Source organism: Poeciliopsis prolifica, unplaced genomic scaffold (genome assembly GCF_027474105.1).
Source record: "Poeciliopsis prolifica strain line A6 unplaced genomic scaffold, Auburn_PproV2 SCAFFOLD061, whole genome shotgun sequence".
NCBI classification, from domain to species: Eukaryota; Metazoa; Chordata; class Actinopteri; order Cyprinodontiformes; family Poeciliidae; genus Poeciliopsis; species Poeciliopsis prolifica.
Window position 1 is genome coordinate 584,691 of NW_026562436.1, and position 27,906 is coordinate 612,596.

Below are 27,906 nucleotides of genomic sequence, written 5' to 3' on the forward strand. Positions count from 1 at the left end.
GACCGGCTTCTTAGATATTAAACAATAAAAAAATAAAACAGAATTGAAAATATGATCCCGAATGTATTATTATTGACCTTGACAGCATGCTTCACAAATGATGAAATTTATGGAATTATAACAGTTGTTCAGTCAGGTCTGCAGAAGGCAGGTTTTTCTGCTGTTGTTTCAGTATATAAATAAATCACAGTATTTCAGTTCTGTGATTTACTTTTTTTATTTTACAGTACATGTACGGTTTGACAAGTATCACTAATATTTTCACCATTGTAAGTAGTTTACAGCACTTTTACTGTTTTTTTTTTAAGTCACAGTATTTTAGATAATTTTCTCCATACTGTGTATTGTTTTATCACTACTGTGTTATATGAATTATTACAATTATTAAATATGAACTAACTCGTTGTCATAATTAAAATGAGCTTAATTTCAAGATGATTTAACGCTCATTATATTAAATGCGATTGATATGTCATATTCAGTCTCTGGACAATTAGGTTATAAGGAGGTTTAATATTATTGTAGAAAAAACATTTTATGTATAAAGATTTTAATTTAATGTTCTGGGAATACACAGCAAATTGACTTTTTTACTCTGAAAAATACTTAGTTGCAACACTCCTAAAAGGAAATATCTCCAGTAGAGGATCCGGTGTTGACAGCGTGAGTTTGATTAGAGCAGAACCACAGTCAGAATGAACAGATCTCACAGTCCCTTCATTGTGTTCTGGATTAGAAAACCTAACGTTTCTCCAATCAAACAGGATTTTTATTGTCCTTCTCAGACAATAAAAAAATCACTTAATGCTTCTATTTTTGGTCAGAATATCATACTAAAGCTGTCCAGTCAGGTATCTGGTTTGACTAATCAGACTGCCATTTTAAACTGTTGATATGAGATTCATTTTTAATTTAGGAAATATTTCAAAATCAAAGAGGCTTATGTGCGAAAAGTATAATTGTCATGTTAGTGGTAACTTTCTAATTGAGTCGTTTAATGTGTCTTCGTAAAAAGGTTTTGTGATGATCATGTTCAGGTGCAAACTGAGCTCTTCAGTAAATACACAGCATTCTTGTTTTAAGACTATTTTTTAAATCCTGCTGTTCACTTATTGAGCTACGCAAGAAGAATCTCATCAGTGTTTTACAATTTACGCTGTTAGGATTTCTGGATTTAATTTTCATGTAATTTAAATGTTCAACTGTTACTGGTATTGTGTTTGCAATTTACTGTAAGGTACTTAGTGATTTTTATCTTTGTATTATAAATCATTTTATTTTATTATGATAATTATTAACATGGTTCTGGTAACATTCTGGTAATCAGAACATTAAAAAAGGTTCCAATGTTAAACCTTCCACATCTTCCAGGGTTTGTGAACTAAACATGGAACTATCTGAAAAAAGAAGTCCCAATTCACCTTTTTTCCCCCATTTCAATCCCCACAGTTTTATCCTTTCTGCGGTGCAGGCTTAAAATGACAAAGTATTTCCCATATTTAAAAAGTGTGAAAATGAAAAAACGTAATTGTAATTTGTACTGAAAAGGATGAAAAAGGAAAGAAGTCATTTAAAAAAAATCCCAATCTATTGCACATCCCTACAGTTAGGAATCAGTGCTGAAGTACCATTGAATACGTGACGATCGCATGAAAATATAATGTAAAAAAAATAACAATAAAAAAATCAACCAATGAATGTAGAATCTTTCAGTTTCTTCTTGTTATGAGAAATATTTTTTTTCATTTTCTGTTCTATAACTACAGTTCTATAAAAATAACATCCCACATTCTTACTCAGAAAGAACACCATCACCGTGGTGACACTGCCTGTAAGAGAAACAGGACATGTCCTCCAATCCAGGGAGGAGCAGGAGTGAAAGACTATGTTATCACACACTGCTCCCTGCTGGTGGATGGACATTACTGCGCACACATACACTCGCACACGCAAACTCAAAGTACATTCAAAACATTTTATGAAAACAAAAGCCTGGTGGAATATTAACACAGTCCTCCCTAATGGAACAGTCAGTTTCAGCTTCTGATACTTCAGCCGTTTCCAAGCTAACAGCTGATCACGTTCTTCATTGATCCAGCATTATTGATCCTCTCTGGTCTTGCTGCATGTGTTTTACTTGGTTCTGATGTTGTTTTGTCCCACAATGATGTTGCTGTACATCTTCTGCTGCTCCTCCTTCAAGGAATCCTTCACTTTGCCTCTCTTCAGTTCTCCATCCCTACAAGAAGCACATTCACAACCTCATGTTTAAAACTGTTCAGCTTAAAATGGCTGCCACCCCACAGTAAAGGTTTGCAGTGCACAAACACATCACAGTTACAATGAAAGAGAACTTCCCACATATACATTTCCATGTTAGCCTCTGTGACCTTCTAACCTTCCTGAACTCTAGCCACATACGTCTCATGAGCTGGATAATAATCATCCGTCTTCCTTTACGAGTCCATCTGTTCACACCAGGTTCTATAAGCTGCTTTATTTCCTATCTGCTATTTTCTTTGCCTTTATTTCTTGTCATTCAAACCTTTGCAGAACATTTAATCACTTAGATGGTTTTCACTAATGCAACTTGTAAGTTAAGAGCAATATTCAGTTGCACAGTGGGATGAATTAAGGCTGGAGAACAGAACAGATCAGATCTAATCAGTGTGTTGAGCAGAGGCTCATCCTCACCACGCCAGGTCCAGCAGTCCTCCCTGATGAGCAATGACAGACTTGACTCTGTTGGCAAACTGAGCTGCATCCTCTCCATCCTGCTCACAAAACACAAATAGTCAGTCAGAACCAAACATAGCAACTCAGACCCACAGTAGAAAGAACTGGGCAGGTCTGGATGGAAACTTTCATGTTGGATGATTTTGTGCACAGGAGATGTGGTTTATCCTTAAATCAAGCAAATACATTTGAATCAGTAAATTATAATCACACACACATATATATATGCTTGGATTTCTTATTAAGATATTGCAAAATCTATTTTGTGGCTGATGGTGAAAAACAGCTCTGTCCAATATTAAAACTCTTTCAAAAGTGGACCAGAGTAATAAAGTTCTTATCTCACTCTGAGAAGCAAACATGCAGATAAATAATTGTGATTGGTTTAGAGGTCTCTGCACTGCCTGCATTAGTAATGAGTGTTGTGTGTAGTTTAAAGAGACAATATAATGTATTTTCTAGGCACAGAGTGCAATTTTATAACACCATCAAATGTGTGGAGGTGATTTGAGGGATAACTTCAATTGTTATAAAAATGTTATATATATCAAATATGACTTAAAAGAAATGTGACTTTGTAAATTAATACCTTGAAATCAGGCCTTTGTCTCTTCAAAAACTCCTGCTCTGCTCCTTTATTAACCCTTTAACAATGTTTTTACCAGTGTTGCTCTGAGAAGTTCAATGCTGTACTTCTCAGTAGCTCTTATAATGAGTTCAGCAGATTCTCTGTTCCAGCAGCTGTTTACTAGTTGCTGCTGGCTAGTTTGAAGGAGTCCACTAGCCCACTTGGCTGCTTTGTGAGGTGGAAGCAGGGAGGCTTGGAAACTACGACTTAGAGGAAGAGCTGCGTCCCTGAGGAGCTCGGTCAGCGTTTTGCACAGTTGAATGGTTGCCATGGGAGATGAAAGGATTTCTCAAACATGCATGAAAGAATCTAGGCAACTGATGACAAAATAACATTATAACAAAAAAGTAAATTTTACACAATACTGCCCTTTTAAGGCTAGGTGATTAATTTGGCCTGTATTTAAATAGAAATCTGGTTCTTCATAAGCTTTACTCCTTCCGTTTTTCAGATGATAACCTTACTAGGTAGGTTATCATCTGAAATTCACCTCATTCTGAAGTCTATAAATGTTTTTGAAAATTAACATTATTACAAAAATCTACTTCAGACTGCTAGCATGAAGTGCAATGTTGTTTTTTCGAGGCAAAATGAACAACATATACATGGTTTTAACAAAATTGTGTCAATTAATTCTCTAACATTCTGAAATGTTTAGAAATGATCTTCATTGCAAACCATTAGAACAGGTCTAGCAGTGAAGCAGTGGAGTTTGTAAGAAATATCTGTGGCTGTGAATCTTCACAGAAGGACAAGACTGCCACCTGTAGGTCAAAATGAAACGTACACCAACATGTCGGGGAAAGAATTAATAGTGTTTGTTACCAGCCCTGACATTACATTCATCTGCAACCTTCTCATTGATTATGTCCTTTACTTAAAAGACACACAAGTAGAACAATAATTTTTAATGTCTACAATGATTTTAAAAGTGAACAGAGGTGTCAGTTAGCATACAGGTTCCGTCTTAAAAGGAAAACCCAATATTCATATGACTAACGACTGTTTGGAGAGCAATGTCTATGTTATAGACTTGTATTTTTCATATTTAGCCAGCTGGACAGCCTTGCAGCAGGAGATATTCACACTAGATCAACTTTCACATGATGTTGTCCAAAATGCTAAATGTCCCAGAATGATGGAAGCACAGATTAGGGGAGGAAAGAAGAAACCAGACATCACCATGGTAAGATGGTTTTTATCTTGTTCTGCTCTTTTTGTTTCTTCAAAAACATAAAATCTATCAGCAGTAAAGTGGCTGGGGCCTTGGTTACAGTTTGTGATTGTGCTCACAGCCAGTCCGATGTATTGGAAGGAGCAGTGAGTACCTGTATAGACATGGGAGGGAGGTACCACACATTGACCACTATGGCCCAGCTGGTCATCGTGCGCATCAGGTAGCTAAGCATACTGTATTTGCTGCTGTTCCAGAAAGCATCCCCGAAACGATGGTCGTACTGGAACAGACACAAAGCAAACCGTTCAACCTGAACCAGAGAACCAGGAAAGTCCAACTAGTTCTTTCTACCTTAATCGCTACTGGATAAATGGTTCCTCCGACTTCAAAGCTTCCCTTTTTGAACATCATGACTGAGGTGTTGTTGACACATGTTCCTGTTGGAAACAAATAGACAAACGTCACCAAACATTGGAAATGACCATATGTACAATGTGATGGAAAACTCAGACCTTCAGGAAATATGAGGATGGGAAGTTTGGTCTTTGCAGCGATGTGATGTCTCAATCTGCAGAGACAGGGACATAAAGCAGATCTCCTCATTGAGAGTTCACACAGAGCGCCTCAACCTCTGGTTCGTTTGTGGGTTAAATAAATCCTGAATCATCTTTAACAGTGACCACATAGTGTATTCTTCTTGTAGTGTGGTTACAAAGCATGAGTGTGACCAATCATGTGTTAGGTGAACCCTTTTGCTGAAGGCATGACTCAGACTGAGTCATCCAGTGTGATAGTCTGAACTGAACTGGGAGCCTGCGCTGATCACATGCAGCTCCTGCAGTCTGTGTTGTCTTCAGTGTGATTTTGAGATTTTAGTTTTGTATTGCTTGGCTTTCTATATCTTTTTTATAGCTTTCTTTCATGGTCTTGCAAGTTTTTATTTTGCCTTCCTTATTTTGCCTTTCCTGTTCAGCACTACGTTCATCAGTTCATTTCAATTCAGTTTGTTTATAGGACCAATTCCTATAAACAGTGTCATCTCAAAAAAGTGATTTCAACCAGTCACATAAGCATTCCAATTTATCCTAGTTAAATTGAGCACAGTAATTAATTATTCAAAGTGGATTCAGACGTTTCTAAGAAAATGCAGCAGATTGAATTGCAGAATTCATTCCTCCTGGACCAGCAGAGGGCACCTGAATTGTGTTGGTGCCTTTAAAGCATTACCTCATACTGGGCATGCATGGAGCAACAGTGGAGGGGAAATATGGCAAATAGTCTGTACATGTGTAGTACTTTGACAAGTCTGTCCCTTAACAGAAAACACTTCACATTACATTCAGTCATTCACATGCTGAAGGTGGTGAGCTGCTGCATGTGGCCACCGTTGCCCTGCAGCAGTCAGACAGAGGGAGCATCGGACCCTCTGACCAACACCAGCAGGCAAGGAGGCTCAAGTGTTTTGCTCAAGGATTTCTCAAATGTGTCAGAAAGAATCAAGACAACACTTCTGATAACACTCAATGTTTAACACATAATCTCATCTGACAGAAATTCAGAGATATCCTGTTCCTAAGTCTGAGTGGGAAGTGCTAATGCTAATTGTCTGCCTTAGTTTTTATGTCACATTGATCCATAGGACATAAAGTCCATTAGTTGTTCTGTTTTTTTAGGAGTTTTTCTAACTAGTTGTCACAAAGCTCTTTGTTGTCATGTGAACCTTGTCGTTACCTCCTGGTCACTGCGTTTCGGTCCTTCATCTCCGACCTCTCGAACCAGACATGGGGACAGGACCTGACCATGGACTTCTGAAGGATCCCCAGCAGACCTCCATGAGTCTGTCCAACCTGTGGACAAGGTGGGATTACAGAAGGAGTCACAGACTCACTGATATTCCCCAGAAGTAAGACTCACCATGGCGTAGCAACCATCATTGGCCAGGATGACCACATCGATGGGGGTAGTGTGGTTCGCAACACATATTCCTCCTTTCTGAGGCCTGTTCTCTCTCCAGAAACACCAGCACAAAGGCCAATGTGAATCTCACACAACTGACTAAAGTCAGGAAACTGAACGACAATTCCTAACTTTGAAATTTCCAAATTGGAAAGTGGAAATTCTTCTAAAGAGCCCTCTTATCTTAGTTCCTGGTCTGAAAAGAACATTTTCATCACATCAACAATAAGGCATAGGAAGAGAATATGAGTCTGTATGCCTGAATACTACTATCTAGCATCTGGCTTCATTTAATTTTAATGAGAGCGTAATACATTTTTATTATTAGGTTGTTTTTCTACCAATCATTTCATTTCACAAAATAAAAGAAGAAATTAGAAGGTTTGAAAATCATTTGTTATTTAATGTCTAAGTTTAGACTTTGTTCTTTAATCTCTACATTTTGCAAACTAACAACGTTAAATGAAAAGTACAGTAAAGTGTTGGAAGTTGGGAGTGTGACTGACTTGTTGTGGTAGTGGATGGTAGCAGACAGTCCTCTGGCACAGATCCTGTAGCAGGTCAGGTGGACCAGCTCACTCAGCCAGTTCTTTGCACTGATACGTAGAAAAACACAGGAGAATTGGGACGGCTTCAGAATACGCTTTAAAAGTAGAACAATGCTATTCAAAATACACTCTGGCAAAATACTCATCACACTTCTGATTTATTTTACATTTATACAGCCCTAAACCTCATTGTATTTTACATGAGAGACCAACACAAAGCAGGTATTTTTACAAATATAAATATTAGATGAATTGCCAGCAGTTATTTTCAGCACATATCCCTCTGATACTAATAAATAAAACGTGAAGCTAAATGCAAGTTACATAGTCAGTAAAAATGTGTGTGTGTATGTGTACTGGGTGTTTATATTCTTGTGGGGACCATTGCTCCTTATGAGGACATTTTCTTGGTCCCCAGGAGGGGAAATATTGTTTTCGGGTTAGTGGTTAGGTTTTGGGCTAAGGTGTGAAATGACTTTCAGTTAGGGTTAGGGGTGGGGTTATGGATGTGATGGGTAGGATAAGGCTGTAGAAAATAAATCCTAAGATGTACCAAGCTGATAGAGATTTGCCCCTATAGGACCTGCAGCTCTATGACAGCAAAATATGTTTCTACAAAGTTTAGAATCATTGGGACTAAATTCAAATGAACACCACATTTTTCAAGAATTTATCTGAAAACAATTTGCTCTTTAGAAATTTGTTTTTAATCACACTTCTATGTGTTGGTCAGTTGCATAAAATCCAAATGAAATATATTAAAAGTATTTTATCATTTTACAAGACGTTGAACTGATGTGTTTATTTTACCTGCTCTCAGGCAGAAATCCAACCACACACGTTCCAATCACCAGCCAGGAGAGACCGATAGAGGCAAGAGCAATCCTGCAGAAAGTCACATAGTTTTCTAACAGATTTATGCTAAACTCCTCACAGATTGAACTTTGTGTTGAAATACTTCTTCTTTTTTCTGATTTATAACAGAGAAACCCCTGTGAGAGGAGCACTACTCTGTGTTTCATATCATTTGATCTGACTCCATACCAAATAATAAAACAGAATATATTCCTGTCACGACTCAGTCTTTGTGTTTGGTCACTGTCAGCCAGAGAAAGCTGAACTCTTAGCAACTTCTAGTCTCAAGTCTGTCTCAGCCTCTGGGAAGCTGATCTGTAACACACTGACTGACCTTAAGGGTAAGAGGATGCAGTATCGCACAAAGACTCCGAGGCCCCAGATGATGGTGAGGCGGAGGCTGATGTAGTGGAAGTTTTGGTTGGTGCGGGTCAGAAGGTTCCAGGAAGCTAACTCCTCTGAGGAAAATCTCTGCGTCACCTGGTCCTCCACAATGCTCTCCAGACCCTTCTTACAGAAATACACACCATCGCTCAAACAGAATGCCACCACCGCCTCGGGCCGAGAGCACCGGAGCTGCCACATTTCCTCCTCCATGGAACCCCCCACTCGCTCTATGATCCCTGCAAGACAACCAGCAGAACCAGAGGTAGTTCTACCTTCATGTCACAGCAGAAAAAAAGGCCATGGGCTCGACTTTAAGTTATTAGATTTTTATGGAAAAGCATACTATTTGACATAATTTTTTCATCATCACATGATGTTTTAATGATTCAAATTATTAAAACAGACTTTCATTTCAAAATCTGTTTAAAGCCTAGAGGAGGACAAAAGCCTCCACTGAGGTTCAGCAAGACACAAAGTTAAAAAATAGAAAAGTCCAGTAAAGATCCAGTGATGCTTGTTTAAGAACTATCTTTAGACAAATTAAGAAAAAAGAAAAGATGCAATTGCTTTTTCTGAAGTTACAGTGGCAGATATGAACAGGTTGATACTGTTTGATTCACCCTGTTAAGAATATCTCATACAAGACTTTATACTGACAATGCATCAGTTTAGACCCACAATGGGGGTTTTTGCACCTTATGTGGCATCTGGTCATTTACATTAGTGCAGAATGTCAACGGCACTTCAAGAGTCGACCAACCATACAGTCCAGTTCCTCTCCAGTTCATGCATGGGAACACTTGTGGTCAGTTTGTGCAGATAAGGCAGTACTGAGCTTACTGAGCTTTCAGCTCCCTGAAAGCTCAATATGAAAACAATAGTTGGTCTTTCCTCACACGGTTGTTTGTGTGCTGGGAAAATGAAGATGAAATGAGATTCAGGCAAGTGCTGAACAATGTGTGTAATGTTGACAGCATGTGGAGGATCATGAGGCTGCTGACCTCATGTTTAATCCCACAGGCACAGCCAAGTCTCCCTCAGCTTCCTGTTTTCTTTTTCATACCAATTTTTCTGAGAACTAATTATATGAATGGGATGGATGGACCTGAAGTTTGCAAGTTGAACTGAACAGCTCCAGTCTGGGCATTACGGTGACATCTCCACACCTACACACCATATCCAGCAAAGGACTGGCTATCACCTTAAGCTCTCTGTACTAATAATATGGATTTATTCTAGTAGCCAGAAGAGTTGATACTTTTCTGTTGTGTAAGATCAGAAATGCCAGACAGTGGATATTCTCACAAACAAATGGGTATCCAAAGCTGCAGGTAATACTATCTACTCTTAATGATTTCTTTCATTATCATCTCTCTGCTTGTTTGTTTTCTCAAACTTATTTCCAAAAATAAATGATCACCTCTTGCCAGGAGGCAAATGTGAACATTTTTCACATTTCATTACTCAGAAGAAGTGCTTCACTGTGTTTCAGTGTTTCTAGTCATTCAATTTAAACAAACATTTGATCCCAGTCTGCTCTTTGGCTACCGTTACACAACCTGCTGTTGCATCATCAACATGAGACGAGCCAGGAGTTTTCCCACACAGAGCAACAACCCCAACATCAGATGGTGCAGCTGACCAATAGGCAGTCCTGATTCTCTCTCACAGCGTCACATGATCGCCATGTGTTAGAAAAACAAATCCTTCCTGCAGCAGAACACTGTGTACTAAAGCCCAAACAAGAATCTGCCAAGGACCGCCTCATACAGGATCAGCAGCAGCGTGGCAGAACTTCTCCAGATGTTGCAACCAAGGTTTCAGAGTCCCACTACAGGGAAACCTTTTAACTTAGAGCTGCGCTCCTCTAGCTGAGGGATGTTAGTGAAGAAAGTAACTGAGGACTTCAAACATTCCGTTTTAATAAAGTTCAGTCTTACGTTATTCATTTGTAATACTCATTTAGCGATATCATTGTTATAATCAAAATTATTTGTTATTTTAGAACTTTTTTTATTTGCTCCATCTATGTTTAGTTACTTTGTTCCATTTTCAATGTCATTTATTTCATCAATAAAAATTACAGGTTATTCCTGCTGCTTAGAATTTATGAAATTATTAAGTTTTAATTGCATGACATGTGTAATAAACTGCTTCTTTTATCTGCTATAAATTTTTATTGTATTACTGTTATTTGTGCATTTTTCCAATTGTCTTCATGTCTTTGGTTATTTTTTAGTGTTTAATTGCCTTAATCTGCCTTTTCCTCTATTGTTTTTTGTCACTAAAGTGAGATAACTCCTGATTTCTGCACTACTTATTTGGTTATTTCATCAAAGTCCATCAATATGTGGATCATATTGTCACAGTCGGCAGGTGGAGGACAGGCCAGTCCCTCCCAGCAGGAACATCAGAATCAGACAAACAGGGTCACAAATCAGTCTAACGTGGATATTTTATGACTGAGGAAGAGAATCTGAATATCTCCATAAAAACCTGTAATGCTTCCATGGGCGTACAGGACTAACCTGTATGCAGAAGGACTGGGGCGCTGGGCTGTTCCTGCCGACCCCTCTGGATGCGTAATGTGGCCCACTGCAACACATTTTCAGATGATTTTGAACAACACACTGCTGCATGCTTAAACAAAGACACACAACAACTTTCCAGTGAAGACTCAAACAGAACAGAGAATAAGAACATTACCTCGAGTATTTTGACCAGAACCTGGATGTAGACTTCGGTGACCCCCAGAGAAAGGCCGAACATGGCGGGAAGCACGATGAACACCACCATGAACATCCACAGCTGGAAAATGGGCCCAGCCACACACCCAAGGTTCTCCATCACCGCAGCTCTGAGGTCACCTCATCATCTGCAAACCAGTAACCATCCTTCTCAGTCTAACAAGCGAACTGCTGTGACACACTAATAATCGTTTCTCTCCTCCTTTGGTGCAAACTAGAAACGGTTCTATTTGCAAAGAGCTGGCACATCTTAACTGGGAACCAGACAGGATAAGTGGGGGAATTACAAGAGGAGTGTTTTCACAATCAGTTGCTACATAATATTGATCATGATCCAGTTCATAGGTAACAATGCTGCAGAATCCAACAGAGGGTCAGAGTTAGAGTGTCTGCTGACCCGAGGCAGACATCCAAAGCTGAGGTTACTGCCTGATAACACATGATGACCTGAAGACTTTAAACTGCTCCATTGCTTCTTAAAGCTTAACTTGATGCCCAACTGTTCCTGTAAATGAGTGTGAAAATACTTAAACACACGTGCACACCCAAGCATAACACACACAGAACTGCTGATGTTAGTCCTGCTTACTGAGACAGAATTCTATAAGACACCCTTTTTGATTTTAAACTATCAAGAGTCATTTTACAGTCATATTACTATTAATTTAATAAACACGACCAAAGGACGGTAAGGTACAGCTCAAATATGAAATATTATTGTTTATTTAAATTCAGAAACTTTTGAGGACTAAAAAGCGTCAACTGTGCACGTGCATTCACTGCATGTTAGTTAACAAACCACAAGAAATAATAAGTTATATATAGTTAGGTAGATGAAAATATGACAGCGCAAAAAAGTTTAATAAATGACCTGCAGTGACCGTCCTGTTGAAGGGAGAGGACTTCCTGTGGAAACATTAGCAGCTCTATGTTTAAAACAACCAAACTAGCACTGACAAAAATGTCATGGGTGGGTATAGCAGAACAGACCTGACAGTGGAGGGTCCTTCAGCGTCCAGCTGATCCCAGCAGAACCTCTGGATGTGTTTGGTCCACGGACAGAAGAACGAGGACTCGCTCGCTCCCTGTGGGCGTTGTGAAATCTGCCCACAGGCACAGCCAAGCTCGTCAAGAAACTGAGTATACTCCGGTACGGTAGATGGCGGCAACTACGCAGATATAGTATTGTGGTATACCGCTATGCGCGTGGAAGTAGAAGAAGAAGAAGAAGAAGAAGAAGTAGAAGAAGGCGGCTGTTTGGATTTGATAAATGTAGAGGCATCATGTCGGAGCCTAGTGTCCGTATTTCGGGGACTGTTTTAGCTTCTCTCATGTTCCAGCATGTCAACAACGACTCGGACGTGGTGAGAAAGTCTTTTAGAACTTTTACAGTCGAGCTTTCCGAGTCTTGCTGACGATGCGACGCTGTTTCTAGTTATGGCAGTTGGCAAAGAAGTTGCAAAATTAATTTATAGTCAACTGCATTTAAACTGCCCTATTTGTAACTTAACGTTTTGCGGGGAATGAAATGCACGAGAGCATTCAAAGCTGCTCCAGTGACACTAAAACCAAGCTAACACACCAGACTCTGCTCAAGTATTTTTGAAATGTCGAGGAGTAATGCATTTACAAGTAGAAAATACATAATGAGGAACTGATTAAGTGCATCAGCAGAACTGCTGTACACTGCAGATATATTCGGCATACATGGAGTTTGAAAGTGAGATTCAGAGGGCCATTTTTAACTTGAATCTTAGCTCTGTTGTGATGGCAGGAGGGATACAATAATACTCGTAGTTTGGGCTTTTTAATATTGAGTTTTTTTCAGGGCGGAATTATATAACTAATTATTATTATTTGTTGAAAGGGCATAATGAGAGACACGTTATAATTTATAGTGATTTTCTTTAAATGTACAGTACATTTAACTGCATGTTCCATGTTGATGAAGGCTTTGGAACATTAACAGTATAAGAGGACTGTACTCTAATTTAGTGGGCAGAAAGGAAAGAACTCTTCCACTTCTGCAGACAACAGTTCACATAAACCAGTAGGAGAAATAAGTCTTCCTGTTTTTGCAGCACATCGCTCTATCACAAGTCTTACTGTTCATAACACCTTGAGGAGATAATTCCTGCAGCAGAGAACAATTCATGCTGGACTGCAGCCTGATGTCTGCTGTCTACTCTCTCATCTGCCAGGAAGGCTTGGTGCTGGGAGAAAGCAGCTTCCATGAACAGGTCACCATCAGTGACTCCCAGTCTGACCACATTCACATTGAAGAAATATACAGTGAGTACTCACTAGTGCAGTACCATTATTGAGTCATGGAGGATTGTTATTAGACTTGGTGTGTTATATTCTCATTTTGTGTACACAAAAAATTCTAAAAAATATGATTTAAACTCTAACAAATGTTCAGCTGTATGTAGAGCTCAGCAGTTGTGTGTCACCGGTGTGTGTAATGTGTTTGTCTGACAGACATCCAGAAGCACGTCGCATGCCTTAAGCTAAACACGTGAGTCCTGCAGATCAGCCATCAGCACAGTGTTACTGTATGTGTGTGTGCTGTTTGACAGTGTGTGTGTGTGTGTGGGTGTGGGTGTGTGTGTGTCAGTCTGTACAGCAGCTCTGGTGAGGTGAACCTGGACGTGCTGCAGGAGATGCTTGCAGATAACAAGCAGGTTGGTGAGGGATTGGTTCAGCTCTCTGTGGAAGGTTTGGTAACATTTCAGGTTTTTTTATATATATATATATATATTTTATGTAGCTTGATGTGTTTAATGTGTGAGCCCGCACAGTTCTAGCACTGCTGCCTTGCTGCGAGAAGGTTTTGGGTTCAGTCCCTGTGGATGTATAGGTTCTCTCGGAGTACTCTAGTTTCCTCCCAAAGCCTAAGAATATGACTGTGAGGTTAATTTGGGTATGTAATATATGTGGGATTATCATATAATGTGTAGCATACATTGGGGTTGTATTCTAACCTGTATGACTTACCTTATTCGCTTGCAAAAGTATTTCTACCTTTCTCTGTGTAATTGGCTCATAACGTCCACAACACAAAGTTGATCTCCTTCCTCTCTCAAAATCAATTTTGCCACATATTCACAGTTGAAGGTCAGACATTTGACTAGGCCATTCTGCCTTTTTATTTTTTCTTTTCTGTCCACAGTCGCTCCACGTTCACATGAATCAGAGTTCTGTGAGGAGTCTAAAGCTTGGGATCTAGTTTTTTATCCTAATCTCCTCCCAGGTCCATCTGCTGAGTTTCTTGGTCTTCATGATGCTGACTAAGCAGAAACAGAACAGCTGCATTTATACTGAGATAAAACTGGACACAGCCTGAGTTAATATCTAAAGGTGATTTTATTTTATTTTAGGGCATTAAAATGAAATGGGTGACATGCACATGCATGCTGCACCTTTCAGATTTTTTCTTCACCAATCATCTACAAACCCTTAATTGGTTTTCAGTTTTGTTGGTCTTTCACAATTTGTCCAAAATCTCAGTAATTAAGAGACAAGCATGTCTTATGTCTTTTTAAAGTAAGAGTTGACTGTGGGCCTAATGACATTAGTATTGCTGGATGCTTTTCAGGTGTACAGACTTAGCAGGATTGATCAGGCACATTGTCACCAATACCTGATCTGAAATTTTTTTCAACATCAGGATCAGTATAGATATTAATATTGCATCGGTGCATCTCTACCAGTGTAGTGGTAGTGAGCACTTCTTGTATGATGTAGTGTGATGACAGGTGGGGTGTGAGTGTGTCTGAGTGAAGTTTAGTGTTTGTGGTGCAGGACAGTGTTATTGGCTGGTACCGGCAGCGCCGACACTCAGAGCAGCGCATGACGTTCAGGGAGAAGCTGGTCCATGACAAGCTGAAGAGCGCTCTGAAGAACCCCCACATGATCTTCCTGCTGCTGACGTCCAGCAGGGTGACCCCCACAGATTCCACCCACCGCATGGAGTACTCCGCCTTCACATCCCGCAGCAGGTGATGCCCGCTCCAGTGGGACGGGTCGGCTTGGTGTGTTTACTGAGGGAGTGCTGTCCTCTGCTCTCTTCAGGCGCTTCGTGAACATCCCGGTGCTGGTGACCAACCTGGGTCTCCTGGAGCAGCAGGGCTACTGGAAGATGTCCGCTCCCTGCTCCGCTTCAGGCTATAGCCTCACCATGAACAAACACAGGTAGCTTTGCTTTCAGGCCGGCTCAGATGTGTAGCAGCCGTTGTCTTGCTCACAAAGCTTCCCCGTCTGCTCCAGGTCCAGGTTCTTCTCCCCCAGTGGGTTGCTGAAGGAGGTAGATGAGATGAACAAGATGAACGACTCTCTGCAAGTGGAGCTACAGGTGAGGGAGGAGTGAAGGAGCGTCACAACATTCTCATCATCAGGGTTCCTACACGGTCTGGAAAAGTCTGGAAGTTTATTTATTTCCCCATTCTGGATTAGTATGGAAAAATATTTGTATTTCCAGAGTGTGATTCCATCCACACTCCCTTTAATTATTTATTTTTTCACCCCTTTTGCGTTTTTGTCATTCCTTACTTCCTAGCTTGACTCTCCTCTCCATCTGTCCCATTTTTCTTTTTCCCATCCATTTTGTACTTTTTCCTTCCTTTATTCTATTCAGTTTATTTATATAGCACCAAATTACAACAAATGTCATCTCAAGGTATTTCACAAAAATTCATTTCAATTCAATCCCACATACATTCCAATTTAAACTAATTATCAAACAGTTAAGAGTTGTACATTAAAGTTTCTTAAACAGTTTAAGAAAACCCATCAGCTTGCATCAAATCAAATCATTGACTTGCAGCGTTCACTCCTCCTGGATGAACACGCAGAGACAATTGTTTACATCAGAGGTGGGCAACTCGGGTTTATTTTACAGAAATCCCTCATACTGACCACGCAGTGGAGAGGAAAAACTCCCTTGAAGAGAAAGAAATCTCTAGTAGAACCAGATAAACCACACTTTATTCTCCTTTCCTCCCTCTTCTCTACATTTCTCTTTTCCTTCCTCTCCTCTTTACTGTTGTATTTAAAGTTTGAGTTCTGACGCTAATCTGACTGTGAAAGTCTATTTTGCTGTGTGTGTGGACAGAAAGCATGCAGAGAGGTGGAGGAGAGCGAGCGTGAAGTAGAAGCGCTGCAGCTGGAGGTTTCAGCCCTGAGGAAGAGCCTCAGAGAGAAGCAGCAGAGCTCAGCAGAAAAAGTTGCAGGTAAGACCCACATCCACCTGAAGATGCTTCTGCTCCGCCTCCAAGCAAGTCCTCACACTGTCCGTTTCCATAGAAACCAGCAGCCCAGTTGAGCCCAGGAACAACCAGCTGCTGCTAAAGGCCGTCAGAGCGCTGCTGGGCTCCTGCCCTCTCTTGCTCACTCAGAGGCTGTCCCTACAGGCCTTCCCTGTCCCCAGCAAAGACACGATGGCAGCAGACTCAGACAGGGAGCAGGAGCAGCCTGCCCTGCTGCAGGATGGCTGTGGAACGAAGCAGAAGGGGGCACTGCAGGGCAGGGGCAGGAAACGGAGGAGGAACAACTGCTGACTCAGCATCCTGCATCAGGGGAAGTCCATTCCTGATGCAGGGGAAATAAATAAATAAATGCTAAATAAATAACGCCTAAATAAATGCTAGGCTTAAATTAACTGCAGAAATTAAATATGTGGATATGTTTTATTTGAAAAAAAATATATATTTTTTTTAATGAAAAATCCAGAGTATTTTCTAAGTTCTCAGATAAATGTTACAACATGTTACCTGGAGATGGTTCAGAATAACAATTGTTCTTTAGAATTTATTGGAATAAATTCATATTTATATTGGTGCCTCATAGCCATATTTAATACTGACTGAAAGGTCTTCCATGGTTTCTGACTGCAACTCAACAGGTTCTGTTTAATGGTCTACAACAGGGGTGTCAAACTCCAGTCCTCGAGGGCCGGTGTCCTGCAACTTTTAGATGTGCCTCTGCTACACCACACCTGAATACAATAATTAGGTCATTAGCAAGACTGGAGAGCTTGTCTACACAAGGAGGAGGTAATTCAGCCATTTCATTCCTGTGTTTTGTATCTGTGGCACATTGAAAAACTGCAGGACAATGGCCCTCGAGGACTGGAGTTTGACACCCCTGGTCTACAATCTCCTCATTGGTTCAGAACCACTAAATGGCCCTCTGAGGACCACAACCTGGGTCACTCTCCAACACAGGTCTCAGCAGGACAAACAGGGGAAAGGCAGGAAGAGATGGTGGACATTTTTAAGTTTAATACAAACAACATTAGTTTTTAACTTTACACACAGGGAGCAGTAAATACTGATCCTCTAATCCAGATGTTTGATGCTGCAGATCCTGGGATCCTTTATGAACTCAGGGTACTTGTGGGTCACTGGCATGAAACCTGCAGGTGAACAAGAAACCCTGACCTTCAGCAAAATGAGGAAACAACATGAGTAAAACAAACTTTGGGTATATAAAATCTATAGAATGAGTTTTATCAGAACACCACAGCAGACCAGGTCTATCACACTGCTGACATGCAACCATCAGCTGCTGCTGCTGCAACCACCTGATCAGATGCTGGCAGCGCTCTTCTGTGTGTGTGTGTGTTTGTTTTATTCCAAACCAGCAGTAACACACTGGGAGAAGCTGAAATCTAACTCACCCAATGAATGAGCCTTCTTTATGGCTTTAGAGATCTCCTTCTGCTTTCTTCCACATAATCCTGGAGGACAGAGAGAGACACTGTGAGCAACAGCAGCCTTCAACTCTGGACAAGGCTGAGCAGCCGCAGCTCACCTGTGATGTGTCGGCCGTAGATCCTGCCGGTGTGAGGAGAGACGAACTGAGACAGAAGCTGAGGGAGGACAAGTGGAGATCAGGTTACTGCAACACAGTACAGCCACTGGATTTAATAGGAGATCCAAGTAGAGATGGAAATGTGGAACTGACAGCTGTTTTGTTGGGTCTCTGTTTCCTGTCAGTTCAAACAGTATTGTTTTTTATTATTATTATTATTCCTGGGGACCAATAGATCTTTCCCATTAAGGTAGGTTTAAAACTTTGAATCCAAACAAACTGGAAGGTAATAAGAAAGGAAACATTTTAACAGAGGAAATAGGAAAATTTGAACAAATTAAAAATGACAGAAATGGGAGTCCATGTGAGCAAACTATACAAAACTAGGTGAAAGCAATCTGATTCATGTACAGACAGGGCCAATCTACACCTTACAAAGAATATAATTGGATGAAAGCAGGATTGAAGTAATCCTAAACTGCACTGGCAAGTATATAATGGTTTCAATGATGCCATCTAAAAGAATCGGAAGAATAAAACTGCTGGAGGTCTCCATAGTGACGATGCAGGGACGAGGTCAGTCCAGATTACTGAGGATCTGTCCACTGAGCAAAGAACGCTTCCTTCAGCAAATACAGGTCAACTTAATGAAAGGGCAACATGGATGGATGGTTGGAACTTTTAGCCTCGGAATGGAAGCTGTTGGCTCACTGTATTTCCCCTAAAATCGTTATTTTTCCTAAATACTGAATGAGTCTATCATTTATCGCACTGCAGGATATAGAAAATGAGCTGTTACTACACACAGATTATCCTCTAAAGTTGCGATTCCAAATTTTCTGGCAGGACTAGAATTTTTAGAGGAGTAGGTTTAGACAAAGGCTGTTTCTGGTTGCATTTGGAACCACGAGGCGTTCACTGACCCACCTGGATGTTTTTAAAGTCCACTGTTACGTTGCAGAGCACGCAGCCTTTTTTGGTCTGCCTGGACGGATTCTCCACTTTTAGAAGCTACACAGAAAGACGTATCGTTATTACAGACTCGTATTGCAGCCACATAACATTCTGCCAGTGTTTTTCTTACAGCGTCATCTTTCGGCAGGACTTCAGCGGATGTAAGGCTCCTGTGTGCTGCACAGAGAACACAACAGCCCGTTCACATTGACAAACGTTCCGTTTCAACAAACAGGGTGTATAGCTAACACCTCGGAAACCCGTTCAGACCGACAGATACTCACTTGTGCTCCTAGGGAGACAGAAAGCAGCCTTTAGCCTCTGGAGCCCTCTCACACACAACATTTTGACCTGGCAGGACAGGAAGAAGCTCCGGGACGACGGTAAACACTGGCAGTGTCACTGTGGTTCCGCCCGCATTTACAGTTTTAATTAAGCTTTCTAAAGTTCGACACCTTTTTTGGTAACATTAAATATAATGCATATATGTCTTTTTAATACAGTTGCAAAGGTTCAAACAAAAAAAACACCCTGTTCAAACAAAAAAACACCCTGTGATAAAAAAAAAATATATTTGCAGAGAGAAATTGTGTGTCTATAAAACTTTTTAAATTAACATGTTTTGTAAATTGGAAATATATTGAGATCTAAATATTTTAATCAACAAAATCTAACCAGTTACAACCCAAATAAGTTTGATTGACCTTTTAGACTTTCATTAATTCTGTTTACGTCACTTTGGGTTGTCTATCAACAACAGCACGATTTGATATGTTTTGTGTTAGTTTGGCAAAACACCGTCAGTTCCTCCAATAATCATTATAGGAGAAATATATTGTAGAAATGTCACCCATATTTTAAACATCCAACAGCAGGCCACACATGACAACGGAAGTGACGTCAGATTTTCTTCATTTTTGCTCTGACGTGAGTCTTCATCAGTTTGAATGTGCTGAGCGGTCGTCACATTTTATTTGTACTTTCAGGCTACGTCTGCATAGTTCCAGTTACTGTCCTTTAACTTTTTGAGAAGGGTAATTTAAAAAAAAATGTTATTTCTGTTTAGTTTATTGTGGGAACAAAATGAGAAGTGTTTAGAGCTAACTGTAGCTGTCTACACCGCGTGTTGTAGTGTTCTGAGTTCATGTTTACTATTTTTCCGACAGCCCGGAAGCAGACAGTTATTGTCGTGTGTGCTCCAGGATGCCTCAGACGCGTTAGTGACACCAGGCCCAGTCAGGAATGAGCTGCGGGAGGCTCCACGTCAAAATTAAGCGAGTTTGCGCGAGGAAGAGATCGCGAGACCTTCTTAAGACTCACCTGATCCCTCTCCTAAAGGAGGGGAGAGGAGGAGGAGGAAGAGCAGCGAAATGCCTCCTCTCCAGGAGGAACAGCAGCATCATGGCAGAACATGGAGCTGTGGAGGTACCACGGGGTTCTGTGGGATGGATGTACATTTACTCTACCAGTTATATATATAAACAAGTCAAAGATTTATTCTGTTTGCACAGCAGTCACATTGGTGACTTGCTTGTTAAAAGTTGTACATTTCTAAGGCCATTTTCACCTCTCTTCTTGTCTTTTGGTGGCAGTACTGCAGCGACAGTGAAGATCTGTTTGGTGACTATGACAGCATCCTGGAGGACACCGCCATCCTCGCAAAGTTGGAGGAAGTAGAACAACATGAAAGACTGCGATCAGAGAACCTGCAGAGTTTCAGGACTCGGCAGCCTTTTGCAGACTCCATGTTCCAGTCCCCTAAGGGCCCACTCACTGACTCGGTGTTCCATGAGCCGGAGGACAAGGCGTTTGAGGACCTGCCTCCCAGTCAGCTGCAGTTTCAGGAACAAATCCAAGATCAGGCAAAGAAAAGCAAGCTGCAGGTCCAAAACAAAACCTCTACACCTTCTCACACTGAGGCCGCAGGAGAAACAAACTCTGAGGATGGAAGCAGGAGACACAACAAGGCGAGGAGGAGTGTGGCGGACCTTCTGAAAAAGACCATGCTGGGGAACGCAGCGACTCCTGTCGGTGTGTCTCGGACGGCGTTGCTGAAGGAGGCGGTTGTTTCTGAGGAGATCAGTGTCGCCATTCAGGCTATGGAAACCATATCAGCTGAGACTCCAGACCTTGGGCCGTTCTTTGGACTCCCTAGCAAGGTCAAAGAGCTGATGCACAAGCTGAGAGGAATCCAGAAGTTATACGGTGAGAATATTGTTAATCAAGAGAGTTACTAATGCCTCTGAATAGCTACAAACTTTACAGAATAACATAGCATCTATCAGCTGATTTGCTTTTGTGCTTCAGACTGGCAGGAGGCGTGTCTGAACCTCGAGTGTGTTCAGCAGAGAAGGAACCTGATTTACTCTCTTCCTACCAGCGGAGGGAAGACCCTGGTGGCAGAGATCCTCATCCTCAGAGAGCTGCTGTGCAGGAGGAAGGACTGTTTGTTCATCTTACCGTACATATCACTGGTGCAGGAGAAGGTACTTGAGCACACCTCCTCATTTCTGGTACAAATGGCACCTTCCACAGTTCCAGTCATACACAGATAAAAAAAAGTAAACACATGGGTTCTTAAGATGATTTCTTAGTTTTTATCCTTCCGTGTGCTCACAATATAATAAAATCTGACAAACGCTTAAAGAATTAAAGCTCTTGACAGGAGTCGGCTTCATCTCAGACTTTCGCCCTCTTTTCCCCCCCAATCTGTGTTTATATCTCCATCGGGCTTTGCCAGGTGCGTGGGTTGGCTTCCTTTGGCCTGGAGCTGGACTTCATGGTGGAGGAGTACGCTGGCAGCAAAGGCAAGTTTCCACCTGTGAAGAGAAGAAACAAGAGATCCCTGTACATCGCTACCATAGAAAAGGCCCACAGCCTGGTCAACTCACTGATAGAAAGCAGCAGGCTGGACCACCTGGGGCTGCTGGTGGTTGATGAGGTGCAAACTCTTCTCAATTCAGTGGCAGCTGAGGAGGGGAAGGAAGGATTCAGAGAAAGTTGACTGCAGGGTTTTTCCTGTTGGTTTTGCAGCTCCACATGCTGGGTGATGGCAGCAGAGGGGCTGTGATCGAAATGACTCTGTCCAAGGTTCGGTACATGAGCAGTGAGTGGCTTCTTCTGTCAGACAGAATCAAGTTAATTAATCCTCACTAACCATGTGTGTTTTTCTTTGTTTATATTTTTTTGCTTCTTTTTCATAATTGCACCATACAGTTGATGGAGACCAAATTCAAATACTTTGGTCCCACACACTTGAATGAAGTTTATTCTGATTGTAATCAATAATTGAATCTAAAGCGCTCCTCTGTTTTTTAGAAGCAACCCAGATTATTGGAATGAGCGCCACCCTGGGGAACATCAAGGACCTGCAGACGTTTCTGGGGGCAGAAAATTACACAAATGACTTCAGGCCAGTAAGTGAAGGGTGTAGAGTCTGAATAATATCTCCATCAGATCTCTGAATTGTATGAGTGTGCTTGACCAAACTCAACTCGCCATTGGTCTGTCTGTGACCAACAGCAGACCTCTAAAACGTGAACCTCTAAAAGCCCAAAAGCCTTTCTGTTTTAGCTTTTAGAGTTGTGCGTTAAGTGTGTGGAAGCCGAACAAGAGGTGAGGTTGTTAATCTTGATGTATAAGTTAGTGCAGTACTCACAGAAAAGAGAGCCTTCATAGAGGGATCATATACAGGTGAAGCTGCTCTGCAGGAACATCTTCCAAATGCTTCCAAATAGAGCATGTCCGATCTGGCCCAAGTTACACAAAATGGAGGTTCAGGCAAGGTGCAGGGTCAGGCCAGAAACCTAGCTCAATGTCAACTATAACCCTATCTTAACCTGTCTTTGCTCTCACTCTTAATGGTGTGAAAAAGATCATCTTAAAATAAACACACTTTGTGTCGCAGGCTCCAGGGACAAAAACAGTCAGTTTGGTTCTGTCAAGCAGATTCTGCATTAGCTCCAGTCTGCTGTCTGTTTCCAGGTTCAGCTGAAAGAATACGTCAAACTGAACGACACCATATATGAAGTTGACCCGAAGGAGGAAAACTGCTTGAGATTCTCCAGAATGCTCAACTATAAAGTGAGTTTGGTATTGATCAGATTGTGTGGAATGAGTTGTCATGGAGGAGTTATTCCTGCCATGTGACTGACTGGCAGTCAGCAGTATCATCAATGATGGAGAACAAATCATTCGTGAAGGATTCTCAGTTTTTAGATCAAAGATAGCAGGATGAAAAGAGCTGTGAGGTCATCAGTAACGAGGTGAAACCTGATTCCATCTCATTCTGCAGTACTCCAGCTCCATGCAGAAGATTGACCCAGACCACATCATCGCCCTGGTAACAGAAGTCATCCCTCTGCATTCATGTTTGGTCTTCTGTCCTACAAAGAAAAACTGTGAGAATGTTGCAGGAATGATCTGCAAGTATCTAAAGGCGTGAGTGCACTGCTCCACCTGGTATTCTCCTGCAGCCATGCATCCACCTGCTGCTGCTCAGACTTCCTGCTTCTCCCCTCAGAGACTTTCTGCAGCACCAGGAGGCTGAGAAGGCCGTGCTGCTCCAGGAGCTGAAGGCCGGTGGGAACGGCTCCATGTGCCCGGTGCTGAGGAGGACCGTGCCCTACGGCGTGGCCTACCACCACAGCGGCCTTACTGCTGAGGAGAGGAAGCTGTTGGAGGAGGCCTACTCCAGGGGCGTGCTCTGTCTGCTGGCCTGCACCTCCACCCTGGCAGCAGGAATCAACCTGCCAGCCCGCAGGTCAGATCAGCTTCACTTCTTTACTTAAACCCTCCAAAGTTTCCTGGAGGGCTGACATGTTTCTAGACAGCTGAAGAAGCAAAGGAGATGGATTAGCAACTGATGGAGGCAGCAACAAATGTTACTGTGGCAATTAGTCCCTGCTGTCCAGAATTTGAGCTATTAGTATGTCGTAACACTGATGATACTGTCATACACCAAAAGTCTTCAGTCAGACCCTACTGCAAATTTGTTGTGAGACTGACTGGTACCAGGCATCCTTCCTCCACAGCATCACCATCCACAGCAACTCCTTGAAGTTATTTAGATTATATGACCTATAATAATTAATTTCCCTTTAGGATGAATAAAGTATTTCAGAATGAAATATTTGCTTTTTTGTAGAATGATGGCTCAGCGAAGTGTAGTTTCAGTGGCGACTCAAAACCAAATGAAACAATAACAGGAATATTTCTGTGGCTGTCTTCCTGCAGGGTGATCCTGCGGTCCCCTTATGTGGCTACGGACTTCCTGAAGAGGAGCCAGTACAAACAGATGGTGGGCAGAGCGGGTCGGGCTGGAATCGACACCATCGGGGAGAGCATCCTCATCCTGCAGGAGAAAGACAGGAGCATGGTAGCATCTTATTGCTTTTTATTAGACATGTTCAAACTTCTGTAAGGAAATATGGAAGAGCTGTCTATCAGCTTGCACTGGAATCTTCATATGTTTAGCATTGTTGTTTTAGTAAATTCTGTATGGTTGCAGAGCTGTAAAATCCAACAATTGGTGGTTTTATTTTCAGGCCAAAGAGCTGGTATGTGCCCCCATGGAGAGCTGCTATAGCAACCTGCTGCAGGACGATGGGAAAGGCATCCTCAGTCTGATCCTGTCACTGATTGGATTAAATGTAAATGTCTCTCCTTTTGCTTCGTGTCTTTTTTTTTCTCTAAATCTAAACACACATAGTAAAATCACCCTGGTCATTTTCCTTCCGAGATCTGTTTGTGTTTTGACAGCTCTGATCAGCTGTAGTCTTAATGTCAGGAAGATGGATGTCTGCATGTGAGCAACAGATCCAGAACACAAAGTTCCATCCCTGGAATACATCCAGAGATGTTAGCAACACAGTTCTGATGACTGTATCTCCATTTAAGACTTTCTTGCTTGTTATTCGATATTTTAACCTGTTTTCCAGTTTGGATTTCTGTGTTCCTCAGAAAAGAGAAAGTGTTTGAGGCTGAGGTTGAAGGTGTGATTGTGAGCTGTGTGGTGTTGCTGCAGATTTCCTCGTCGCTGCAGCAAGTGGAGCAGTTCTTGCGTGGGACGCTGCTGTTTGTGCAGCAGCAGCAGCTGTGTGTGAAGCGCAGCCTGTGGGACACCATCCAGGACTGCGTAGCCACACTGCAGGAGAAGGAGCTCATCACCATCACAGCAACACACTCCCCATTGCTGCAGGTCACTAGACTGGGCAGGGCAGCCTACAAAGGTAAACCCTGACATGGAGCCGGTCATCAGAACACTGAGGGACGTTTAGATACACACACCAGACAGGTGGACCATCATGTGATGTGTGTTGTTGTCTTGCAGGCTCAGTGGATCTGTCCTACTCCTCTGTTCTGTATAAAGACCTGTTGAAAGGTTTGGAGGGACTGCAGCTCAGCAGCCACCTGCACCTGGTCTACCTGGTGACCCCCTACGATTTGGTCCCTCAGAGCAACCCTGACTGGATGGTTTACTTCAGACAGGTAGCCAGCCTCCGTCAGACGCCACTCAGCAGCCAGCCTCAGGGCTTCCTGCTGAGTGGCTGCTATGTCCTCTCTGCAGTTCACCCTGCTGTCTGCTTCAGAGCAGAAGATGTCTGCTGCTGTCGGAGTCCCAGAGAGCTTCGTGGCCCGGAAGGCTGCAGGACAGACACTCAAGAAGGTAACGGGGGTCAGCAGGAAATTCTGGAGTAATTCAGTGTTACCAAGCACTGAATTAAGGATGGTGAATGCTGTAAGGCCCCTGGGAGTCCATGATGTCAGAGCAGGAGCAGGTGATTTAAGCACAGCCTGTGAGAATTGAGGGACCAAAAGAGCTGAAGAACGAGTCAACAGGTTGTTGGGGAACAAAAAGGAGCTTCTGCAGTCAGTGTGGCACTAGAGTAGAGAGAAAGAGAGGCCTGGGGGTGAGCAGCAGGATGGGAGAGGTCTAAAGATATCACATGATAGTGTTAGTTAATGGGAAGACAACAGCTGTCAGATTTGTTTAAATGTTCACATAATGTCATAGTTCAGATAAGCTTCCAGGGAAAGAATGTTAGGAAATGATCCTGAAGTAATGGGGAGATTTCAGAAGATCCAGTGGATTTGCTTGAATTCAGAATACTCATCAAACTACTGCTGGAAGAAGGTTAGTGATGAATTCTGGAGTAGATAATCAATGGTTCACTTATTATGGATCTTAGATTGTACAATAGAAATAGGGATGTTGTCAAAGGTACCAACAGAATAAAAACAAGCAATAATTTGACACGTTTAAAGAAAAGGAAGAGGTCCATGTTACAGACATGCTGCTTTAACCTCTCAGTGATGTAAATACCATGGGCTCAATCTGAAGTCTGCAGTCTGACTTCACAGATAAATAAAGAAAAGCACAGAAAAATAATAAGGTTGTAAATGTTGGATTATTTATCATCTGCTTTCCTGGCAGAATATCAGGAATAGTGATTATGAAAAGGAGCAGAATTTTTTTTTATGAGTTATTTTGTAAAAGAAGACAGGATCTCTAATCAACTAGGAACAGTAGAAGTAACAAACTTTTTTCCAAAACATGATAGGTAAAGTTTGGATCACGTTACAATTCCCAAGTCAAAGTAAAGATCTGAGCATTACTTTGAATCTTTATCCAAAGTTAGTGCTTTGCACAGCATAATGGTGTATAGCTGTGTTGGTTGCCTGTCTGCGTTGCAGAGCGTGGATCTGGTGGCAGTGAAGCGGATGTACCTAGCTCTGGTCCTCTTCTCCCTGCTGAAGGACACCGACGTGTGGGTCGTGGCCGACCGCTTCCAGCTCAGCAGAGGCTTTGTTCAGACTCTGCTCAGCTCCGCCTCAGCCTTCTGCTGCTGCGTGCTGCACTTCACTGAGGTACCACTGCCTCACTGCCACGGCCAGCATGCTAGCACATTGCATGCAGTGGCTGTGAAGTTGCAGGCTGTGCTACATATTCTCACATTCACGTACTGTACGCACTGCCAACATTTGTCTTGGTGATGCATTCAGGAGCTGGAGGAGTTGTGGCCGTTTAAAGCTCTGCTGCTGGAGCTGAACCGCCGCCTCAGTTACTGCGTGAAGGCCGAGCTCATCCCTTTGATGGAGGTGGCTGGAGTTCTGGAGGTCAGGACCGGCTGCTGTCTCTGGAGGCTTGCGCAGTTTTTCCACGCCTTTATCTGGAGGCACTTCACTGACATTCTTCTTCTGTGCAGTTCAGAGCAAAGCAGCTGTACAACGCTGGCTACAGGACGCTGAGCCACCTGGCCAACGCTGACCCTGCCATCCTTTGCGGGACACTGGAGCACCTGTACCGGAAGCAGGCCAACATAATGGTGGCCTCAGCCAAGGTGAGGGTCGCTGAGGCTGCTCAGTCTGGAGCAGAAGCCCTCTGCTTCTGCGTCAGCCTCAGCTCTGTAAGCTAGGGCAGCAACAGTGGTGTGTGAAGCTGTGACAGTAACCTGGCTGTGTCTGTCAGTTGATGTGTCTCTGTCTTCCAGATGCTCCTGAATGAGAAGGCTGCAGCTCTGCAGGAGGAAGTGGATGAGCTACTGACCCTGCCTGCAGACCTGCCGCCGCAGCAGCATCAGGAGCCGCAGCTACTCTGAAACACAACGTCTCAATGCTACGCTCGGCTCCTTCTGGCCTGTTTCTCATGGGTTTTTTTAATCTTAGGTTTTCTTATTAAAATATTGCGTCATACGGACTCTGCTCTGAGTTTTATAAATGCCACAAGAGCTCCCTGAGTGGAGCAATGTCCTCCTGTTTCAGGATCAGTTAGATTAATTTCAGCTCAGACTGCCCTCATTAAAACTGTATATGCAAAAAAATATAAACGTATAGCAAGAGGCTTTTTACGGATGATGTGATCCTACTGGCTTCATCAAGTCTGCAGCTCTTGCTGGAGCGGTTTGCAGCAGAGTGTGAAGAGGCTGGGATGAGGCTCACTGCCTCCCAAACCGAAGCCATGGTCTTAAGCCGAAAATGGGTAGAGAGCCTTTTCTGGGTCGGGGGATATTAGGGGATGTCCTGCCCCAGGTACACTAGCTTAAGTATCTGGGAATCTTATTCATGAATAATGGAAAAATGAAGCGGGAGATCAACAGGTGCGTT

At 42.3% G+C, this 27,906-nt stretch overlaps 4 protein-coding genes across 9 annotated transcripts; 2 read left to right on the forward strand and 2 right to left on the reverse strand.

The window, feature by feature from the left end:
* Positions 1 to 247: 247 nt before the first annotated feature.
* Positions 248 to 12,119, reverse strand: gpat3 (glycerol-3-phosphate acyltransferase 3). 2 transcript variants are annotated; one of them, XM_055060590.1, is made up of 14 exons: positions 12,025 to 12,116; positions 11,906 to 11,940; positions 10,994 to 11,162; positions 10,816 to 10,882; positions 8,235 to 8,523; positions 7,856 to 7,930; positions 7,004 to 7,093; positions 6,456 to 6,549; positions 6,273 to 6,388; positions 5,054 to 5,109; positions 4,893 to 4,978; positions 4,693 to 4,821; positions 2,695 to 2,774; positions 248 to 2,239 (listed from the first exon to the last, which is right to left on the reverse strand). In XM_055060590.1, exons 3-14 carry the CDS (start codon positions 11,132 to 11,134, stop codon positions 2,134 to 2,136), a joined length of 1,329 nt encoding a protein of 442 aa, XP_054916565.1. In that variant the 5' UTR covers positions 11,135 to 11,162; positions 11,906 to 11,940; positions 12,025 to 12,116; the 3' UTR covers positions 248 to 2,133. The 2 variants fall into 2 exon arrangements, with proteins under 2 accessions (XP_054916565.1, XP_054916564.1); XM_055060589.1 differs by lacking the exon at positions 11,906 to 11,940 and having other exon boundaries at positions 6,456 to 6,551; positions 7,003 to 7,093; positions 12,025 to 12,119.
* Positions 12,120 to 12,212: 93 nt separating this feature from the next.
* On the forward strand, positions 12,213 to 16,707 carry abraxas1 (abraxas 1, BRCA1 A complex subunit). Its single transcript, XM_055060591.1, has 9 exons — positions 12,213 to 12,398; positions 13,236 to 13,326; positions 13,516 to 13,552; positions 13,652 to 13,718; positions 14,839 to 15,035; positions 15,109 to 15,228; positions 15,304 to 15,388; positions 16,148 to 16,265; positions 16,339 to 16,707. Exons 1-9 carry the CDS (start codon positions 12,318 to 12,320, stop codon positions 16,590 to 16,592), a joined length of 1,050 nt encoding a protein of 349 aa, XP_054916566.1. The 5' UTR covers positions 12,213 to 12,317; the 3' UTR covers positions 16,593 to 16,707.
* A 244-nt stretch (positions 16,708 to 16,951) lies between these two features.
* On the forward strand, positions 16,952 to 27,499 carry helq (helicase, POLQ like). Of its 5 annotated transcripts, XM_055060587.1 has the most exons (20): positions 16,952 to 17,087; positions 17,780 to 17,930; positions 20,004 to 20,226; positions 20,394 to 21,006; positions 21,109 to 21,287; positions 21,542 to 21,742; positions 21,835 to 21,907; positions 22,120 to 22,217; positions 22,786 to 22,884; positions 23,096 to 23,241; positions 23,324 to 23,563; positions 24,037 to 24,178; positions 24,348 to 24,452; positions 24,827 to 25,031; positions 25,133 to 25,290; positions 25,370 to 25,468; positions 26,497 to 26,670; positions 26,806 to 26,919; positions 27,009 to 27,143; positions 27,294 to 27,499. In XM_055060587.1, exons 3-20 carry the CDS (start codon positions 20,044 to 20,046, stop codon positions 27,399 to 27,401), a joined length of 3,072 nt encoding a protein of 1,023 aa, XP_054916562.1. In that variant the 5' UTR covers positions 16,952 to 17,087; positions 17,780 to 17,930; positions 20,004 to 20,043; the 3' UTR covers positions 27,402 to 27,499. The 5 variants fall into 5 exon arrangements, with proteins under 5 accessions (XP_054916562.1, XP_054916560.1, XP_054916559.1 ...); XM_055060585.1 differs by lacking the exon at positions 16,952 to 17,087 and having other exon boundaries at positions 17,912 to 17,930; positions 19,968 to 20,226; XM_055060584.1 differs by lacking the exons at positions 16,952 to 17,087; positions 17,780 to 17,930 and adding an exon at positions 19,089 to 19,184 and having other exon boundaries at positions 19,968 to 20,226.
* On the reverse strand, positions 17,294 to 19,183 carry mrps18c (mitochondrial ribosomal protein S18C). Its single transcript, XM_055060592.1, has 6 exons — positions 19,086 to 19,183; positions 18,932 to 18,978; positions 18,775 to 18,858; positions 17,848 to 17,905; positions 17,714 to 17,773; positions 17,294 to 17,449 (listed from the first exon to the last, which is right to left on the reverse strand). Exons 1-6 carry the CDS (start codon positions 19,144 to 19,146, stop codon positions 17,373 to 17,375), a joined length of 387 nt encoding a protein of 128 aa, XP_054916567.1. The 5' UTR covers positions 19,147 to 19,183; the 3' UTR covers positions 17,294 to 17,372.
* Positions 27,500 to 27,906: the final 407 nt, after the last annotated feature.

Excerpts from the sequence above, each read along its gene's own strand:
- gpat3 (XM_055060589.1), bottom strand. The coding sequence starts at position 11,134 with ATGGAGAACCTTGGGTGTGTGGCTGGGCCCATTTTCCAGCTGTGGATG. Across the intron at positions 8,524-10,815 it reads CCCAGTCCTTCTGCATACAG|GGATCATAGAGCGAGTGGGG; the intron begins GTTAGTCCTGTA and ends GTTGTCTTGCAG. Across the intron at positions 4,979-5,053 it reads CATCCTCATATTTCCTGAAG|GAACATGTGTCAACAACACC; the intron begins GTCTGAGTTTTC and ends TGTTTCCAACAG.
- abraxas1 (XM_055060591.1), top strand. The coding sequence starts at position 12,318 with ATGTCGGAGCCTAGTGTCCGTATTTCGGGGACTGTTTTAGCTTCTCTC. Across the intron at positions 13,719-14,838 it reads TGCTTGCAGATAACAAGCAG|GACAGTGTTATTGGCTGGTA; the intron begins GTTGGTGAGGGA and ends TTTGTGGTGCAG. Across the intron at positions 15,036-15,108 it reads GCCTTCACATCCCGCAGCAG|GCGCTTCGTGAACATCCCGG; the intron begins GTGATGCCCGCT and ends TGCTCTCTTCAG.
- mrps18c (XM_055060592.1), bottom strand. The coding sequence starts at position 19,146 with ATGTTGTGTGTGAGAGGGCTCCAGAGGCTAAAGGCTGCTTTCTGTCTC. Across the intron at positions 17,906-18,774 it reads TGGACTTTAAAAACATCCAG|CTTCTGTCTCAGTTCGTCTC; the intron begins GTGGGTCAGTGA and ends GTCCTCCCTCAG. Across the intron at positions 17,450-17,713 it reads AAAGAAGGCTCATTCATTGG|GTTTCATGCCAGTGACCCAC; the intron begins GTGAGTTAGATT and ends GTTCACCTGCAG.
- helq (XM_055060587.1), top strand. The coding sequence starts at position 20,044 with ATGAGCTGCGGGAGGCTCCACGTCAAAATTAAGCGAGTTTGCGCGAGG. Across the intron at positions 21,288-21,541 it reads TATCACTGGTGCAGGAGAAG|GTGCGTGGGTTGGCTTCCTT; the intron begins GTACTTGAGCAC and ends GGGCTTTGCCAG. Across the intron at positions 25,291-25,369 it reads GGATGGTTTACTTCAGACAG|TTCACCCTGCTGTCTGCTTC; the intron begins GTAGCCAGCCTC and ends TCCTCTCTGCAG.